Raw genomic sequence first — 19,517 nt, forward strand, 5'->3', positions numbered from 1 at the left:
TTAAAACAGCAAAAAACTTTAGTGTAAAGAGCCTGGTGTTGATGAGGAAGTAGCCCCTTTGATATACGAAGTAGTTTCTGTTCATTTTAAGTTTTAATGTCGCTCCTTACTTTCAGTTTAAAAAAAACTTGTTTTTTTTATTTAATTTCTGAACGTTTTTGAATCAATCCATTTTTTGGATTGAATTTTGGCTCTCCGCAGAGGAATAATTAAAACGAAATTTGCATATTTTTTTTTGGCTAAATGACTTTCTCATAATTTTGACCGAATGGTTTTGAGTAAAAAAAAAGCAGGGGAGGAAGCCTAGTTGCCCTCCGATTTTTTGGTTAATTAAAAAGGCAACTAGAACTTTTAATTTTTGACGAATCTTTTTATTAGTAAAAGATATGCGTAACTTATAACTTAGCTTACGTAAAGAACTTTTGTATTCTAATGTTTTTATTACATATAGGAGGGGGTTCGCCCCCTCGTCAGTACCTCGCTTTTTACACCAAAGCTTAAATTTTGTCCCAATTCATTAAGAATGACCCCTGAATCACAAAAGCCGTAGAATAAATAGTTGAAATTGTTAAAAATACTTTACCGTAAAGAGCGAGGTATTAGGAGGAGGTGAGCCCCTCATATGGGTAATAATTTATGTTCTTTTTAAGTTTTCATGCTGCTCCTTACTTCCAGCTGAAAAAACTTTTTCATATTTATTTTTTCATTGTTTTTTTTAAATAATGCTAGTAAATCCTAAGCTCCCTTCATGGAAATTTTCTTCCCCCAAGACAAATTCCTCGATGGAAAGTTCCCCTAGCATATCCCCCTCTTCTCAACCCCTCCTTCAAACAAAAAATCCTCCTGAAAACGCCTGCACACTTCCCAATAACCATTACTATATGTAAGCACTGGTCAAAGTTCGTAACTTGTAGCCCCTCCCACGGGGACTGTGGGGGAGTAAGTCGTCCCCAAAGACATAGTTATAAGGTTTTTCGACTACGCTGAATAGGCTATCTCAGAATTTTGATCCGTCGACTTTGGGAAAATAATTAGCGTGGGAGTGGGCCTAGGTACCCTCCAATTTTTTTGGTCACTTAAAAAAGGCACTAGAACTTTTCATTTCCGTTAGAATGAGCCCTCTCGCAACATTCAAGGACAACTGAGTCGATACGATCACCCCTGGGGAAAAAAACAAAAAAACAAACAAACAAATAAACACGCATCCGTGATCTGCCTTCTGGCAAAAAATACAAAATTCCACATTTTTGTAGATAGGAGTTTGAAACTTCTACAGTAGGGTTCTCTGATACGCTGAATCTGATGGTGTGATTTTCGTTAAGATTGTATGACTTTTAGGGGGTGTTTCCCCCTATTTTCTAAAATAACGCAAATTTTCTCAGGCTCGTAACTTTTGATGGGTAAGACTAAACTTGATGAAACTTATATACTTAAAATCAGCATTAAAATGAGATTCTTTTCATGTAGCTATTGGTATCAAAATTCCATTTTTTAGAATTTTCGTTACTATTGAGCCGGGTCGCTCCTTACTACAGTTGGTTACCACGAACTGTTTGATACTAAACTCATACTGATATCTTCGTTGAATTTTTTTTTCGTTATTATGGTTGTTGTAAGTACCCTGTAAACTTCTATTAAAAATAGTGTATCCTATGCTTACTTCCATAGGGGCAAAAAGGAGGCGGGGAATCCCTGGGAATAACATTTTTTTCTACTAATCCTTCCCTAATAATACAAAGACAGTTTTTGTGTTTCAGGTTTCCCTAAAAAAAAGATCAAAAAAAAAATTAAGGGCCACTTTTTTAGGGTGATTTTCCTTGTCAAAGTTTTGTTATGTCAAAGCTAAATGTCATCCTAATTACCGTGATTGTTTGGCAGGAGTTCTACTTGAATTTAGATTCCACCAAATATTTAAAAACATTTAAAAGGTTTAAAAACAGTAACAATTAAAAAAGGATAATCGGCATAAGTTGGTTTCCAGTGAAAGTAAGGAGAGATAATGCAAACTCAAAAAAGAATAGAAATTATGCTGCATAGGGGGCTTCACCGCCTTAAACCTTCTTCACTAGTGTTTTTACTTTTCAACCAATCCATATGGATTGAATTTCCAGTTGAATAACAACTTAATTGAAAATTTGTTTATTTTTTGGGCAACAAACAACCCATCGAGAATGGAGGAGTTTATTTATTTGCATTTGCTTGAAACAATTGTATTTTCTACCCAGGCAAGTGTTTTGAAAGGCAATTGGAGAATAAAGCACCTGCATTTACCAACTGGATATATTTTGAGCACTCTAAAATTCTATCAGTTAATTACCAAATGAACACTGCCGTAAAGAGTACGGGGTTAAGAAAGAAAAAGCTTTTGGGTGGGCAAAGGTGTATTTCATATACATTCAAATTTTTCCGCAGGCTTCATCGCTAACTTTGCAGAACTTATCCCATCCCACCCCCACTTCCCCATACTCCAATCTCAGCACAGGATATCCTGTAATTGAACCAAGTACCATTCTAGCAGCCTCGTGTATTGTGCTATTCAGCTAGACGCAATGTTGGACAGATTGTAACTCTGTAAGATTAAATTTGTTGTGCTAAACATTTACTATGCGTGATTCATTGAAATATTACTTATGAATTTTTAATAAATTGATTTGGTAGTCGATTCATTGATTTATACTAATAAAAGCATTAAATAAGTGGAACACATAAAGCAAAAGCAAAAAACATAGGGCAATTCAAAGTTTTGCTACCCATATTTCCTAGTCTAATATTATATTCTAACATGAACCTTATGATATTTCAAAATTAGACGAATGAACATATAAAATAAAGCTACAATACACACAGACATGTTACGAAAATTGTAGTCGCCTAAGAAACATGATGGCTCTGAGAAACGAGGGCCTGGCAGGTAGAAGCTTTTCCCGATGGCCAAAAATCTCCTCGCTCCTTTTTCGAGTAGTCTTGATGAGTGCGTTCCAGTTTCCTTTATCCAAGCTACCCACTTAATATTAACTTCCCCGGGTGAATTCTGTACAAAATAACAACAAATACTTATTCAGAAATTTGTCAACTGAAACGCTGTAGGCAACTCGGTGAATAACAACGTTAATCACTTGTACTTTACTGTAAACATAGCTGATTCAGAGGCCGAGAAAGGTGTGCCATATTTCACAATTACTGTCCCTTTTTGTACTCTTTATATAATTTCACATATTTTTTCTATTTATGAAAAATCGAAATTTTTTTATATTTCCTCAGGGGTTTTACAAGGTTAGCAGGTGAAATTTATCCGATACCTAATCCAGGTCGTTTCAAGGAGTGATCAACCTCTGACATCATTTACGTTTCGTAGGATCAGTAATCAGGCCTGTCGGATAAGTAATTTTAGAATATCTGAACTCACTATAGACCATTAATTCTCATCGATGTGATTTATTTAGTTCAAAACGGCTTACAGATAGTGGATACAGGAAGCTCGCAAAAATATTCACACAGAAATGATTCACTGCAGCTGTTGAAGCACAGAACATATTAAGAGATATTTGAATAGTGTATGCATAGGGATAGGCCAAGATCTAGAAGCCAAAAAAGAATATTTAAAGCACTAACTTGTATTAGCCTAGAACAGGTATGCCCAATAAAGAAATAAGTTTTATCTTCTATGTTCATAATCCTAGAAATATCCTCCCAGGCCTTGAAGTTTAAATCCTTAGATTAAAAGGAGATGATCCTCATGTCCTTTGACAAGTATTAATAAAAACTTCTGAAAAACATGATTAATTTCTTAGTTACATATTCAAAACGCTTTCAATTCCGAATTACGGATACGATTTTCGACGGCTCAGTAGAAATATTCCAACATAGTTTTTCAATTGTTTTGTTGCATAAACTTTCATCAGAAAGCAGAAGAATTTTTATGGACCCGAGTAAAACGGCCGTTTCTGCGTAGAATCGCATCAGTGGGAGCTAACGGTAAACCTATTTTTATTTGAACAATTATGCTAGATAGCGTTACAGGTCTTAGGTCAGAAAAAATAAGATTGACAAAGAAGAATAGATTGTTGAAATGAAACCAATTATGTTCGAAATGAATTATTAGCTCAATTATAAGCTTAACTTTTGGCAACTAATTTAATACCATGAAAATCGTATGTCCAATACGTATTAAAATGCTCTTAAAGTTCAAATTTTCGCTCAGGAACGTACAAATAAAAATAAGGACAACTGCTCATGGTTTTGAGATTCGTCACATTAATATAGAAAACATTTGTTGCATACAAATTATGCTACAACACATGTTGTTGTGCATAGGTTCAGTGCGAACACAGAGAGCTATGTATGCATAGATAGCGTATGTCGGCCCCATTCTGGAATATGCGTGCCCTGTTTGGGTGCCCTCAGTACTTAGAACAGTGTATCTTTGTCAGGAGCTTGAATCGGTTCAGAAGCAAGCGGTATCGATCATCTTGGGCCGCCGTGACATACCCTACGAAAAGGCTCTGGAAGTGCTTGGACTGCCATCACTCCAAAACCGGTACGAAACTCTGATAATGAGTTTTGGAAAGTTCTTGCTTTCTAAATCTCAGCACCGTGACATTCTATCTGATCAACCTCTACCATCAAGAACGAGAAAGCAAGATAAGTTAGTTCCCGTTAAAGCAAGAACAAACCGATATGGTAATTCTTTTGTCCCGGTTTTCGTCCAAATATACAATAAGAGTTAATATTTATAGTTTGATTTATATTTACAAGTATAGTTTGATTTTGAATATGTTGTAAAGAAACACAAATCAGCAATAGCTGTCAAGTTTTTGCTATTAAACCTGTCTACTACTACTACTACTACTGCTACACGCTATCATGAATAATTTCATATCTTCAGCAAGATAAAGAATAAATTTTTTACATATTATACTCCCCCTCACCCAGGCAAGGATTTACCAATAGGCTCACTTAGCCCAGAGGTGCGCAATGCCCAGGGGTGCAATAAATTATCACCGAGTCCCTTTTCTTAACGAAAACTGGACTATTTATATTCAAAGTGCCAGTTGTATTCAGCTGCCGGGCTGCCTATTCACAAAAAAGTGAATTTAAAACGACACAGGAATTCCGCGGTCACAAATAAACTGTCAGATGTCTCCCATAAAAAGCAGCTGAGAGTTCAGTATTTCTCTTTCATTGCTCAGTATCTCTCTTTCATTGATTATAGCTCATCAGCTGCGTTCTGTTCAGTGCTTCCGCCGCCCCTGAATTTTCGAGGATTTACCGGAAAATATTGCAACAATGGAGCGGCAAAAACGCTTGGACCTAGAAGCATCAAAGCTTCAAATCCAGACCTGACCCCCCCCCCCCCAGCTAATTTGCCAATATATAGCTCAAATTATATCTTTTCCATGAATTTTGCCATACGTCACACCTGTTTCAACCCATATAACTGGAAATTGAATCAACGTTAACGGAATCAGAAAACAGGTTAGTACACGAAAATATATGATTTGCGCTATATATTTGCAGATTAGGGGTGGGAATGTATAAATTATAGTGGAAATGCCTTCAAAACGTCTTAACTAACATTTTTCTGCATGGTATGAAAAAAGAATGCCTTTTTTAACATGTTTCCTTCTCAATAGCCCCAATTTTAGGCTTGTATCTATTATATAACTGTTGCCTCATAAATATAGATATCTAGTAGACATGTTCAAGAAAATTTAAAATTAATAAACAAATGGTTAAATCAAAGTAAAATAAATATTAAACACTTGAAGGGGGTTTTAAGCTCTCTCCCTTAACTTAATAGTGTGTAAAATGAAGGAATGCATTTTTTTTTTAATTTTAGTTTAGGTTTTTAGAATTGAAGGTTTCAACTTTCAGGTATGATTGGCATCGGAATTCCTCGAAGACTTCGCACAGCTTACACCAACAGTCAGCTTCTTGAGTTAGAAAAAGAATTCCATTTCAATAAATATTTATGTAGGCCGAGAAGAATTGAAATAGCAACAAGTTTAAGTCTCACTGAACGTCAAGTAAAAGTCTGGTTTCAAAATCGAAGAATGAAACACAAAAGACAACTAATCCAAGATATGTCGTCAGAAGCTTCTGAGCCGGCTGAAATACAGGATTCTTCTTGTATCACACCACCCATTAAAGCTACTGGAAAAATCGAAGCTTCCACAATAAGTTCCTCAAGTAGTAACTGGGATACACATAACTTATACGGAGATGGCTCTATCGGACAAAGCTTTGACATAGCATGTGGCCAGATGAATGCCAACAAAGGTCAATCAACTTTACCCGATTCAAGCTTCCCCAATTATGATAATATTGTTTTATCTGACTATGAAACTTATTATAACATCAGTTCGAGAAATACGGATATGTACCAAGAGTTTAGTGAGGAATGGGTGTGTTGTGAAAATGAAACCTATGTCCAATATCAATCCAGTGACAAGACTTGTGTTCAATATGAAAGCTGGGACAATATAAACGGCTTTTCACGTCCTAATAGTCAGTGGAACAATGAATACAATTATTGGTGATTTTTTGTTTATTTCGTCATTTAAATCTAGTTTAGTCTATAGCAATTTCATTATCTTTTTTTATTCTTTTGTTTTTATCATTTTTTTTAAATTCGGTTTCTTTTCTATAAAAATCAGTTACATAGCAAGAAAAACTATGTTCTTCTATACTTTGTAATAACTACAAAAAAATTACGGATAATAAATTTTCTGTGCTAATCATATTTTTGATTTCAAAATCTTGTCTATAAACATATTTTTAATTTTATTGGATTTTTTTTTTAGTTATTAAACTATAAGATATTTTATTAATTTGCTTAAGCTCGGCTAGTATTCTACAAATTGATAATCTTCACGTAACAAAAATAAACCAAAGTTCTAAAATATTTTAATTTTTTTCCATGACAAGCTGAATATCCAGAAAAAATTGCAAATTGATTAATCATCTAAAATATGTTCTTGTGTACGCTGTAATAATTGCAAAAAGTTACAGGAAATAAATTTTCTTTGCTAGTCATATTTGCGATTCCATATCCTTGTCTATAAATTTATTTTTACTTTTCTTTGGATGTTGTATTTCGACTTATTAAATTATCAGATATTTTGTTGATTTGCATAAGATCGGTTAGTAATCCTTAAAATCATAATCTTCAAGTAATAAAAATAAATCAACGTTCCAAAATATTTAATTTTGCTTCATGAAAAGCTGAATATCCAGAAAAAATTGCATATTAATTAATCATCTAAAATATATTCTTCTATATGTTGTAGTAACTACAAAAAATTACAGGAAATAAAGTTTTTCTGCTAATCTTATTTTTTATTCCAACATTTCGTCGTTAAACATATTTTTGCTTTTATTTGATTGTCTTATTTCGCGTTGTTAGATTATCAGAGGTTTTATTGAGTTTCTTAAGTTTTGTTAGTAATCCTTAAAATCATAGTCTTCAACCAAAATCAAAAAACAACAGGGTATTCTAAAATAGTTCAATTTTGTTTTATGAAAAGCTGAATATACAGAAGAAATTGTATGTTACTTATTCATATTTTTATTTTTAAGTATGTTAGTCATTGGCTAAAAGGAAATCATGTGAAGTCAGTAAATAGAACAAGCTAAAATTGTGCTGCTACTCTGCACTGAAAGGTCTTAAGCAGCTTTCATTGACAAAATTATGAAACTGTATGTTAATTATTTACATTATCTTTTTAAGCATATTATTTTTTGGCTCTTGAAAATTCATGTGAAGCCAGTCAGTGAAGAGGCTGATTATAAATGGCAAAAATTATGCTACTAGTCTACACCCAGATGTTTTAAGAAGTTCTCCTTGATGAAATTATAACTGATTTAATAATGATCAGTATCTATTCAGTTAATCAAATATTTAAAATTCCAAATATTACTAGTAGCTTTCTGAATTCAATGGTAAAATTTTGATAGAAGTGTTATCCTATTGAAGTATATTATGCTCCCTTTTCTAAGACCATTAAAATTTTTTCTGTGCTATCAACTCTTAAGAGGCAATTTCAAATATACTCAATTATATAAACTTGAAATCGGTTTACCGACGCAGGGACCTTAGTAGTCAAGAAGCGTTGTTAATTCTTAAATAAATAAATAAATTGAAATCGGTTTAAATTTGAATTCTCTTGCCGGTTGCCGCATATATTGTTCTGAAACTTTATATTTTTGTAAAGTTTCGGTAACTACTGAAAAGGGCTACTGTTTAATCACTGCTCATAACCACTAAGGGTTTAACCACTTAACCACTGTTTAACCACATAACCACTTAAGGCTGCTGCTAACAGCCGGGTGTCAGTTGCAAGGACCAAATTTATCAGATCTATAACAGTTAAATTTCTTATATACTTTTAACCAAATAATTAGGTGTATTGAAATTTAAGTAAAGTGACTCGTTCTGAAAATAATTGAAACTATAATAAGGGATTTCTGATGAAAACTTAAGCACTATAATAATTCGGTAATTATTTTCATTTATTCCAAAAAAGGTAACAACAATTTTAATGCCGAAAAGTTAGCAGAAGTAAATTAATATTATGATTTAAATTTTAAACAAATGGAAACTACTATTCGCGAATACATGAAAAGTAAAAGGAACGGAACTATAAATAAATAGATGAAACCCAAAACTAACAAAATTAGATTGAATTTTCAAGTTAAACCTAAAACGAATAAAAATTACCAAATTGAAATTGTTTGGTGCGACTCTCTCAAACTCTCTAAAGGCTATCGTGTCACTTACACTTCACTCAATACTATAAAGTCGTTGAGTGGTGTTTCCTTATTTTTAATTTAGTATAAAAAAACATAAGAAACTAATAAAGTTTACACGAAGGGAACAAAGTTTTGTTACACTAAAAAAAATTTAGACTTCCAATCTAAGTTTTACTGCTTCGACTCTTTTATGCCACTGTTTGCACTTTGGCCCTATTTCATTTAAAATTATTTAGACTTTTGTTTAAGGCCCTATTTCATTTAATTTTTTTATTTCAAGGAACTACTTCATTTAAAATCATTTAGACTTTCGCTTAAGGCCCTGTTTCGTCTAAAATTATTTTAGACGTCCAATCTAAATTTTACTACTTAGACTTTTTATGCCACTGTTTTCCCTTTTGGCCCTATTTCATTTAAAATTATTTAAAATTGACTTCTAAATGAGACTTTAAAATGCCAATAAAGGGAATATTGAAGCAATGCATTTAATTTGCAGTTTTCGAATTCGGTAAATCTTTTGGTAATTTTTTTTTGTAATTTTTGGATTGATAAATTTTGAAATTGGTAAATTTACAGCAATTTTTAATTGGTAAATCTGTAGATAGTTTCTTTAGCCCAATGAATGAGCATTAATTTTAGGTTAAAGAACACAATTAAGAAGGTATTTTTTATAAACATTTGGAACAACACGTCAAAAATTCTCTGAAGGCTCTCTCTTTCTGTAATTGTTGTTTGAAGTCACATAGGCTCCCATTTGGTTTCGGGTTGCATCTCAAATACCCAGTAATAAGACACTAAAGGGTGTCTCTGGGTGAAGAGGGGGGTAAGTCTTAGCACGAATATATAAGCGATTCGTCAGCCGATTGTAAATCTATTTTAGAAGAATAAATTTAAAAGAAAGAAAAAGCTGGTGAAGTTTTATTGCATTCTAATTTATTTTTATCTAACGAAACTAAACTTTTTCCAAGAAAACTCGTATATCAAAAATAAAAAGTTTCCGGAACTGTTTTTTTAATTATGTTTTATTTAAAATAAATACGTTCGTAATAAATGATATAATAATTATGTCCTGTGAGGGATATTAAATTTTAGAAATTTTCTAAGGTAAACTCTATGGAATATATTTGGTCCTAAGATTCGTCTATTCATCATATTTTAAATTATAATCAGGCTCTACAAAGGGGCAAAAATGTGTTTTGGAGTGTGATACCGGTTTTGTGAAAAGAAATTAGAAGACATTGAAGAAGAATTCCTACACAATTACCTTGTATGGTATTTCACGAAAAACCTTTTAGACTATTATAAAAGTATTCCATAGTGTATAAACTGAAAAAAGGTAAGAACTCTGGCTAAATAATTCTAGGACTAGTTAATTTGATATATATGAACGAGACAAATCTATTTTCGCTTTCAATTAATATGTAAGAAAATTATTGAGATTGTGAGTGCTTGAATTCGTTTGTTTCCATATATTTGTTATTAGTTTTAATCCATGATTATACTTTTATTTTAGAAGTTTTAAATGAAAAGTAAAGGGGGGAGGATAATATCCAAACTTGAAATAATCAGTTCCGAAGAAAAAACTCCTTTTGCTTACTTGAGGAATCCATCTTGTGGTTTACATGTGGCTGCTGTTGACTGGCTTATTTGGCCAGCCATAAGTAAGATGTCCTTTTATTTTCTTGGGGTAGTAAGTCCAGTTACTCTGATGGATTAGAAGTTATGACAGGCTTTCCTCAAGGAGTAATTTGCGTCTTATGTCATCTTATGCCCCACAGTCCAAAACATTCAGCCCGTGCAATTGTTTGCAGATTGCTCAAAAAATTAGACTATCATCTATACAGTGGGTTAAAATTTACCATAATTACCATCATTTACCGTGCTTACCGTACCGGAAAAATTGATTTTACCAATTTATATCCAAATGTACCGCAATGTTCCAGGAGTTCTAAATTGTACCGAAAAAGGCTACAATTTTACCGTATTAGCAACGCTGGAGCTGACGCTATATTAAATGCCTTGACCACTAATATATGGTCAGTGACCCATAGGCCTACCTCTAAAACTAACCATACCAACTTTGTTACGTGAAGTTGAACTATAGGGACGTTTACACAGAAAATCTTGTTTTAAATTCAACCGACGTTAAAATTTTAGGCTCAAGCCACCCTGAGTAGCCTACCGATTGCCACTCAAAGAAGCTATATCTTTGAGCCCCTTTTCCCACAACCAGCTTGCCATGGTTGTACGTATCATCTGGTCAAGGTGGAAGGGCTTGAGAGTATAAAGACTGTTTAAAAACTTCGTCACGCATTCAAGATTTAACTTACCTTTTAAAATCTTGTTGGGCTATACCGTCAATTAGCTATGACATATATCTTCTCAGATTAGAGCTGATCTACCATGATGCTATATATGATCTTTTCTAGTTTGTTTTTTCGATGTATAATCATTATAAACCTGAAACAAAAACGAAATACAAAGAAAAAATAGCGTGATGATATGGTGGCATAAAAATATGAAAAAGCATTTCCCTTGAAATCCTTACCCATGTTTGGATGAAGCTAAGAATCTAAATGAGAATGTGAATGTCATTAAATTAAACATGATGAAGATTAAATTTCTTGAAGTCTTCTCCCATTTTAATTAGCCCTACCTCACCTGAAGCGTTAGTGGAACATGCTTGCTTCAAAATTATCGAACAAGCAAACACATGCTGTCCTTAGTTAAGCTTCTAAATAAATTAAATTGGCCAAAACGCATTCCCTCCATTTTCTTGTCATTCTTTTTCAGGCCGTTATTGAATATCCACATCCGGTCTGTCATCCACAGCTTTCAAGTGAACTTAGCTACAAAATCAAGTCGGTCTAAGAACGTTTGTATGGGATAATCTACAAAGAGAACTATACCCCACACTCCTTCCTTAAAAGAAACTTCCTTAAAGATTACCACCTTAAAAGAAAGGAGAGATAAAAGTTGCTTGCGTTCCGCTAAGTCAACCATTTCTGAACACCCCACACGGAGGATATTTTCCGTAAATTTCTGAGCCGCACTAGACCTCAAGTCCCCACTTGGCCTCCACAGCAATCTAAACGTACTCTGTGATCAATTCTGTTGCTAAGAAGTCTCAAAAAAGTTTCGTCCCTAGGATTTTAGAGCATCTTAATAATTTAAGGTGTTTCGAACCAAAGACCAAAGTGCTTAATAAAAAATTAAGACCCTGAACCAAAAATGCTCCTTCATCCCTCTTTGGTGTAGCATCACAATGATCATTCATCTTTCTGTTGCCATTACTTTTGCCAATTCGTTTTCCTTCTTCGATTGTAATTTGTCTTAAATACCTTGGTTAAGTTTTGAGCTCCATATATATATATATATATATATATATATATATATATATATATATATATATATATATATATATATATATATGAAAGTGAACAAATAAAACAACAACACTCAACACTCTATAATTATAAATTCTTCGCCTCTTAAACATTCTGTATAAGGCTTTCCACTGCAATAATTAGTTTCCTAGAAGAGGTATGTAAAAGCCATGGTGCACCCCCCCCCCCACAAAAAAAAGCTCCTTACGTTCTCCAAACTGTTGCAATTACTAATGAAATGTTCCAGGTCACCCCCATATTGTCCACAGAGATGGCAGGCACACTTACCTCCCGGGTCATAATCATCATAAGAATCCCAGTAGCCCCTGCATAATGGCACATAATTTGCTCGCACATGCAACAGCACTTAAGCGCCTCCCACGGTAGGGAAACTTCTCTCCATACACTAATTTAATCTACGTATAACTTCTTAGGGTAGATAACTTTTGAAGACCAATGAGCAAAACCTGAACGTCCTGAAGGAGCGAATCCAACATACTAGAATATTGCAAATCATCAAGTTTACAATGAGGATCCTGGTCTATGAAATCCTTGACTATGGAAACAAAATGCCGGACAAACGCACCATAATCAAACTACTGATCACTAGGTTTAGTTGGCGCAGTGAAAAAAGGACATTCTTGAGCTTTTTCTTCAGAACAGCTTGAACATCACCTTCTTTGCTTGCTACTGTGCTGCTTCCGTTGATGCCCAGACCAGAAAATGTCTCAGGTTGCAATTTGTTTTCGTTGGGGAATGTTTCAACTTATTTTACTAGTGTGGCTACACTTGGGGCTTCAAACAAATTGAAACCAGCAAATTCTTCTTTAATGAGGTTGCTATTTTCATCATATTATCAAAAACTGAAGATAATGGTTTTTACCAACTTTTTACGCTGTTTCCTCTATTAAATTGGAATGAAAAGATGATTTTCACTAATTAATTCGTCCATTATTTCTTCTCCACATAGGGCAATCAACCCGTTCCGAATTAATGGTGAAATGAATGTAGCATTTTTACTCTTTTTAGGCGATTTTTACTTTGGTGTCACTTGATGTTGCTCTCATGTTGAGCATATCAATGAATACTCCCATTATCAATTCTTTTCCTCTTAGAGGTAAATCAAACAGTTCGTGGTAACTAATTGTAGCAAGGAACGACCCGGCTCAATAGTAACCGAAACTCTTAAAAACGGAATTTTGATATCAATATATAAATCAAAAGAATCGAATTTTTATGCTAATTTTAAATATAGCCTATAAATTTTTCTGACGACGTCCTCTCCCCAACGCCTTGCTCTTTAAGCTAACGTTTGACTCTTTCTTACAACTCTACTTTTTAAAACAATAAAAATTTTAACGTAAAGAGCGGAGCGCTGAGGAGGGGACAGCCCCTTTCGTATACGGAATAATTTCTGTTCGCTTAAGTTTAAATGTCAATCCTTACTTTGAGTTAAAAAAAACTTGTTTTTTTATTTACTTCATCAATATCAACGAAAATTATTACAGAAATATGTGATTGAATAATATCTTTATCTTAAGTAATCGACCTCTGATAAGAATTTTGTGATTGTATGTTGACTGGAACCGTTTCCAGAATTGTTTTACAGGCAATTACTGCACTTATATGGTACGGAGAGTTCTTGTGGCTTTTATAATATGCATGCATATCTTTATATTTGAGGAAAGATCTTACCATTAATTAACTTAATTTGTATTTGACTGTGGATAGAAGGGATGGAAACAGGACACTCTATTTACACGAAGGTCTCTTAAGTTTTTATGAATAAGGGAGCCATAAATGCTGGCATGGTCATCCATGGTCGAACTTTCTTTCAGGTGATTTACGTGATGTTTGAAATCCGAGGTTCAATGAAGAACCCGTGTGTTGCATATACGAAAAGTTAAGGAAGAAAATACGGGTTTTAATTCCAACATAGCAATGAGCAAAAATAAAAACAAAAGTACTCTTTAATCTAAAAAAAACCTTTTTAAGAGTCAAAATTGACTAGAGGGGCAACCAGCCCCCCCCCCTCCAGGTTCATTGTTTTTCCATACATATTTAATAAAAATTTGAAATAGCCATTTTGTTCAACATAGTTGAAAGATCCTGTAATTACGTCTTCTGGGACCCAACTGCCTTCAGGGCAAATGTTATAAGTTATACTGGTTACCTAATGTTAATATATAAGGTTTTCATGAAAGGCGCGGGTGTATAAACTTTGAATAGGGCTCAATTCATTGGAAATCAGAAGTTCTAGTACCCTTTTTAAGAGTCAAAAGTGATCGGAGAAAAACTAGCCCCAGTCCTATTTTCCTAAAATACATCGGATAAAAATGTTTAGGTATTCATTGTGTTCAAAATAGTCCAAAGATCAAATAACAAGGCCTTCAAGGTTGAAACATGTTACTGTTTTGTCAATGATAACTGCTTAAAACACTTATGTGCAGAGTAGTAGCATAATTTTAGCCTGTTATATTCAACTAGCTGTTGGGGTGCCGCTTCGCGCCCCCCAAGCCCTCCCGACCGCGTAAGTCGTTACGCGCCATTTGCTAATTGCTTTTTTAGTTTTATTAGTATTTTCTTTTTAGTTTTTTTGTAGTTTTTACCTTTTTTAGTTATTTTTCTTCTTTTGTATTAACGCTAAAGCGAAGGTTCGAACCTGGAACCTATCGGACCTAGAACCTGGAACATAACGCTTTACCAACTCAGCTACTTCGGCTTGAATACATTTACCTTTTTTAGTTTTTCTTATTTTTATTTTTATTTTTTTTTAGTTTTCTTTTTCTCCTGTATTTTTCAGTTTTTTTCCTTTTTATTAGTTTCTTTTTCTTTTTCAGTTTTTAGCTTTTTTAGTTTTTTAGTTTTTTATTAGTTTTTGTTTCTTTTCTTTTTAGTTTTTTTTAGTTTTTACCTTTTTTTAGTTTTTTTTTAGTTTTTTTCTTTTTTAGTTTTTAGTTTTTTACCTTCTTTTTAGTTTTCTTTAGTTTTTTAGCTTTTTTAGTTTTTTTAGTATTTTCTTTTTAGTTTTTTTTATTCCCTGTGTCCCGGTCTGTATGTAGCCTACATTCGTTTTTGAATTGGTATTAAATAAAAAAAAAACAAGTTTTATGAAATGAAAGTAAGGAGCGACATTAAAACTTAAAACGAACAGAAATTACTCCTTATATGAAAGGGGCTTTTCCTCCTCGACACCCCGCTCTTTACGCTAAAGTTTTTTATTGTTTTAAAAAATAGAGTTGCGAGAAAGAGTCAAACTTTAGCGCAAGGAGCGGGGTGTCGGGGAGGAAAAGCCCCTTTCGTATAAGGAGTAATTTCTGTTCGTTTTAAATTTTAATGTCGCTCCTTACTTTCATTTCAAAAAACTTGATTTTTTTATTTAATTTCTGAAAGTTTTTGAATTAATGCATGTCTGATTTTGGCTCTCCGTACATAAATTATTAAAATAATCTCTGTTCGTTTTAAGTTTTAATGCTTCTCCTTACTTTCAATTGTAAAACTTTTTCATGTTTATATTTTCATTGTTTTTTTTGTTTTTTTTTATAATAATGCTAGAAAATCCTGCGCCCTTTAGATTGAATTTCTCTTCCCCCATGAAATATTCCTCCAAGGAAAGATCCTTCCATATAGCCCCCTCCCCTGAACCCCACACCCAAACAAAAAAATCCCCCTACACTTCCCAATAACCATTACTGTATGTAAACATTGATCAAAGTTAGTAACTTGCAGCCCCTCCTCCAGGGACTGTGGGGGGTAAGTCATCCCCAAAGACATAGTTATTATGGTTTTCGACTATGCGGAACAAAATGGTTATCTCAAAATTTTGATCCGTTGACTTTGGGAAAAAATGAGCGTGGGAGGGGGCCTAGGTGCCCTCCAATTTTTTCGGTCACTTAAAAAGGGCACTAGAACTTTTCATTTCCGTTAGAATGAGCCCTCTTGCAACACTCTAGGACCACTTGGTCGATACGATGACCCCTGGAAAAAAAACAAACAAACAAACAAATAAACAAATAAACACGCACCCGTGATTAGTCTTCTGGCCAAAAATACGAAATCCCACATTTTTGTAGATTGGACCTTGAAATTTTTCCTATAGGGTTCTCTGATACGCTGAATGCGATGGTGTGATTTTCGTTATCCTATGACTTTTAGGGGGTGTTTCCCCTATTTTCCAAAATAAGGCAAATTTTCTCAGGCTCGTAACTTTTGATGACAAAGACTAAATTTGATAAAACTTATATATTTGAAATCAGCATAAAAATCTGATTCTTTTGATGTATGTTTTAGCATCGAAATGCTAAAACCGTTTTTTAGAGTTTCGTTTACTATTGAGCCGGGTCGCTCCTTACTACAGTTCGTTTACCACGAACTGTTTGATATGATGAAATAAATTTTTAGTTTTTTTCCTTTTTTTCTTTTTAGTTTTTTTTTGTTTTTACCTTTTTTCAGCTTTTTTACTTTTTTTCTTTTTCTTTTTAGTTTTTTTTTAGTTTTACCTTTTTTAGTTTTTTTCTTCTTTTGTATTAATGCTAAAGCCAAGGTTCGAACCTGGAACCTCTCGGACCTAGAACCTGGAACATAACGCTTTATCAACTCAGCTACTTCGGCTTGAATACATTCGTTTTTGAATTGGTATATGATGAAATAATTCAGACGTCATATTCGGACAGACAGACAGACACACAGACAAACAACTTATGATGTCATGAGGTCAGTCGACAGACAGACAAACAACTTATTTTTATATATATAGATAACTTCACTGACTGACATCACATGACTCCAGAAGAGCCAAAACCTAACATGCCTAAAAAGAAAATACATATATATATATATATATATATATATATATATATATATATATATATATATATATATATATATATATATATATATATATATATATATATATATATATATATATATATATATATATATATATATATATATATATATACATATACGACTTACGCGCCCGGGGGGGCTTGGGGGGTTGCGAAGCGCCCCACCAACTAGGTGTCGCCCCACCAACCCATACATATATATGGAAGAATATACATATATATACGTGGTATGTATATACATGATATATATATATATATACATACATATATATATATATATATATATATATATATATATATATATATATATATATATATATATATATATATATATATATATATATATATATACATATATATATACATATATATATATATATATATATATATATATATATATACATATATATATACATATATATATATATATATATATATATACATATATATATATATATATATATATATATATATATATATATATATATATATATATATATATATATATATATATATATATATATATATATACATATATATATATATATATATATATATATATATATATATATATATATATATATATATATATATATATATATATATATATATATACATATATACATATATATATATATATATATATATATATATATATATATATATATATATATATATATATATATATATATATATATATATATATATATATGTATATATATATATATATATATATATATATATGTATATATATATGTATATATATATATATATATATATATATATATATGTATATATATATGTATATATATATATATATATATATATATATATATATATATATATATATATATATATATATATATATATATATATATATATATATATGTATGTATATATATATATATATATCATGTATATACATACCACGTATATATATGTATATTCTTCCATATATATGTATGGGTTGGTGGGGCGACACCTAGTTGGTGGGGCGCTTCGCAACCCCCCAAGCCCCCCCGGGCGCGTAAGTCGTTACGCGCTATATTAGTTACGCGCCATTGTAGTTTTGTCCCTGGGTCCCACCTGTGAATATAGATAGATTTATATATGTGTTTCAAACTACGTAAAAATTGCGAATATACAACATTCTTGGCTTTCCCATTGTCTGTGCATATACAAAGCCGTATGTACTAATAATGACGTCATATACAAACGTTCTTTTTACAAACAAACAAACATGCATACACACAACTCGTTTTTATATAGATAGATAGATAGATAGATGCAATACAAATTAACTGCGTAAAACGTGCGAATATACAACATTCTTCGCTGTCCAATTGTCGCTGCATATAAATAGATTGTCAGGTTTACCGACCCTCGAACATGCAACGTACAATTGTCCATGGGAAAAACAATCAGTATTAAGATCTATACCACATTTTTCTAATGATTGACCTTGAGCTTTGTTAATGGTGATTGCAAATGCTAATCGAATTGGGAATTGCAATCTTTTAAATTGAAAAGGCAGATCCGTTGGAATCATGGGAATGCGAGGAATAAGAACAGCCTCACCCTCAAAAGGCCCTGTCAAGATTGTGGCCTCTATTAGGTTTTCCATTGTTTTTTTTACGGCAAGTCGAGTGCCATTGCAAAGCTTTGGTGGGTTTATATTTCTTAAAAGTATTATTGGTACGCCTATTTTTAGTTGTAGCACGTGTGTTGGAAACCCTGAAAGATCTATGGAATTTAAAAATTCAGATGGATAGTTAACCGCTTCATTTGGTTCCAAAGCTGTGTCGACTGACTTGTAAAGGACTGCCTGGTCTCGAATCTTGGTCAAAACAATATTGTTGATTTCGTGGACGTCTATATTTTTGGGTGCGAGAATCGCTCTTTCACTTAGCCATTTATTATTTTTATAATTTTTTAGAATATTCGGAAATACTTTTTCAATCAATTCATTTTTGGACGTCACTAAATTACAGAAATCAGCAGGTAGTTGTATACGTCCTGAAATTGAGTCTACTGGGAGCTTTCCGTTTCCAATTGCCAGCAATTGGTCTGAAAATGTTTGACCAGAGTCATCGTTTTGCAATCGGACACGCATATTTGTAGTTAATTTTAATATTTTTACGTGTGCCAATAAATTAGAATTTTTCAGGCAAGCATTCATTTCGTCTGCAGGAGTTGATCTAGGTATTATAGGTAATTTTTGCCTGAAATCTCCCGCAAGCAATATTAATGTACTGCCAAAGGGTTTCGACTTCCCTCTCAAATCTTTCAAGCATTGATCCAGAGCCTCGAGCGATTCTTTGTGTGCCATTGTGCACTCATCCCAAATAATAAGTTTGCATTGCTGCAATACTTTACCCATCCCAGATGATTTGGAAATATTGCACGTGGGAGTTTCTGTGGAATGCAAATTCAGAGCGGAATGAGCAGTTCTTCCACCAGGCAGCAATGTTGCGGCTATTCCGGACGACGCAATTGCCAACGCTATATCATTTTTTGATCGAATTGATGCCAG

At 32.8% G+C, this 19,517-nt stretch overlaps 1 protein-coding gene and 1 long non-coding RNA gene across 4 annotated transcripts in view; one reads left to right on the top strand and one right to left on the bottom strand.

Moving 5' to 3' along the window:
* Positions 1–8,999, top strand: part of LOC136035638 (homeobox protein Hox-A2b-like) — a 40,975-nt gene extending 31,976 nt beyond the window's left edge. For both annotated transcript variants that reach the window (XM_065717539.1, XM_065717540.1), the window contains exon 2: positions 5,875–8,999. In XM_065717539.1, the coding sequence (XP_065573611.1) occupies positions 5,875–6,539 (665 nt within the window). In that variant the 3' untranslated portion in view covers positions 6,540–8,999. The remainder of the gene's footprint in view (positions 1–5,874) is intronic.
* The window catches only part of LOC136035640 (uncharacterized), a 46,265-nt gene continuing 27,729 nt past the window's right edge, over positions 982–19,517 (bottom strand). For both annotated transcript variants that reach the window (XR_010619489.1, XR_010619488.1), the window contains exons 2-3: positions 11,082–11,211; positions 982–3,766 (exon numbers count right to left, since the gene is read on the bottom strand). This is a non-coding gene — a long non-coding RNA (uncharacterized LOC136035640). The remainder of the gene's footprint in view (positions 3,767–11,081; positions 11,212–19,517) is intronic.

Source organism: Artemia franciscana, chromosome 14, assembly GCF_032884065.1.
Source record: "Artemia franciscana chromosome 14, ASM3288406v1, whole genome shotgun sequence".
NCBI lineage: Eukaryota > Metazoa > Arthropoda > Branchiopoda > Anostraca > Artemiidae > Artemia > Artemia franciscana.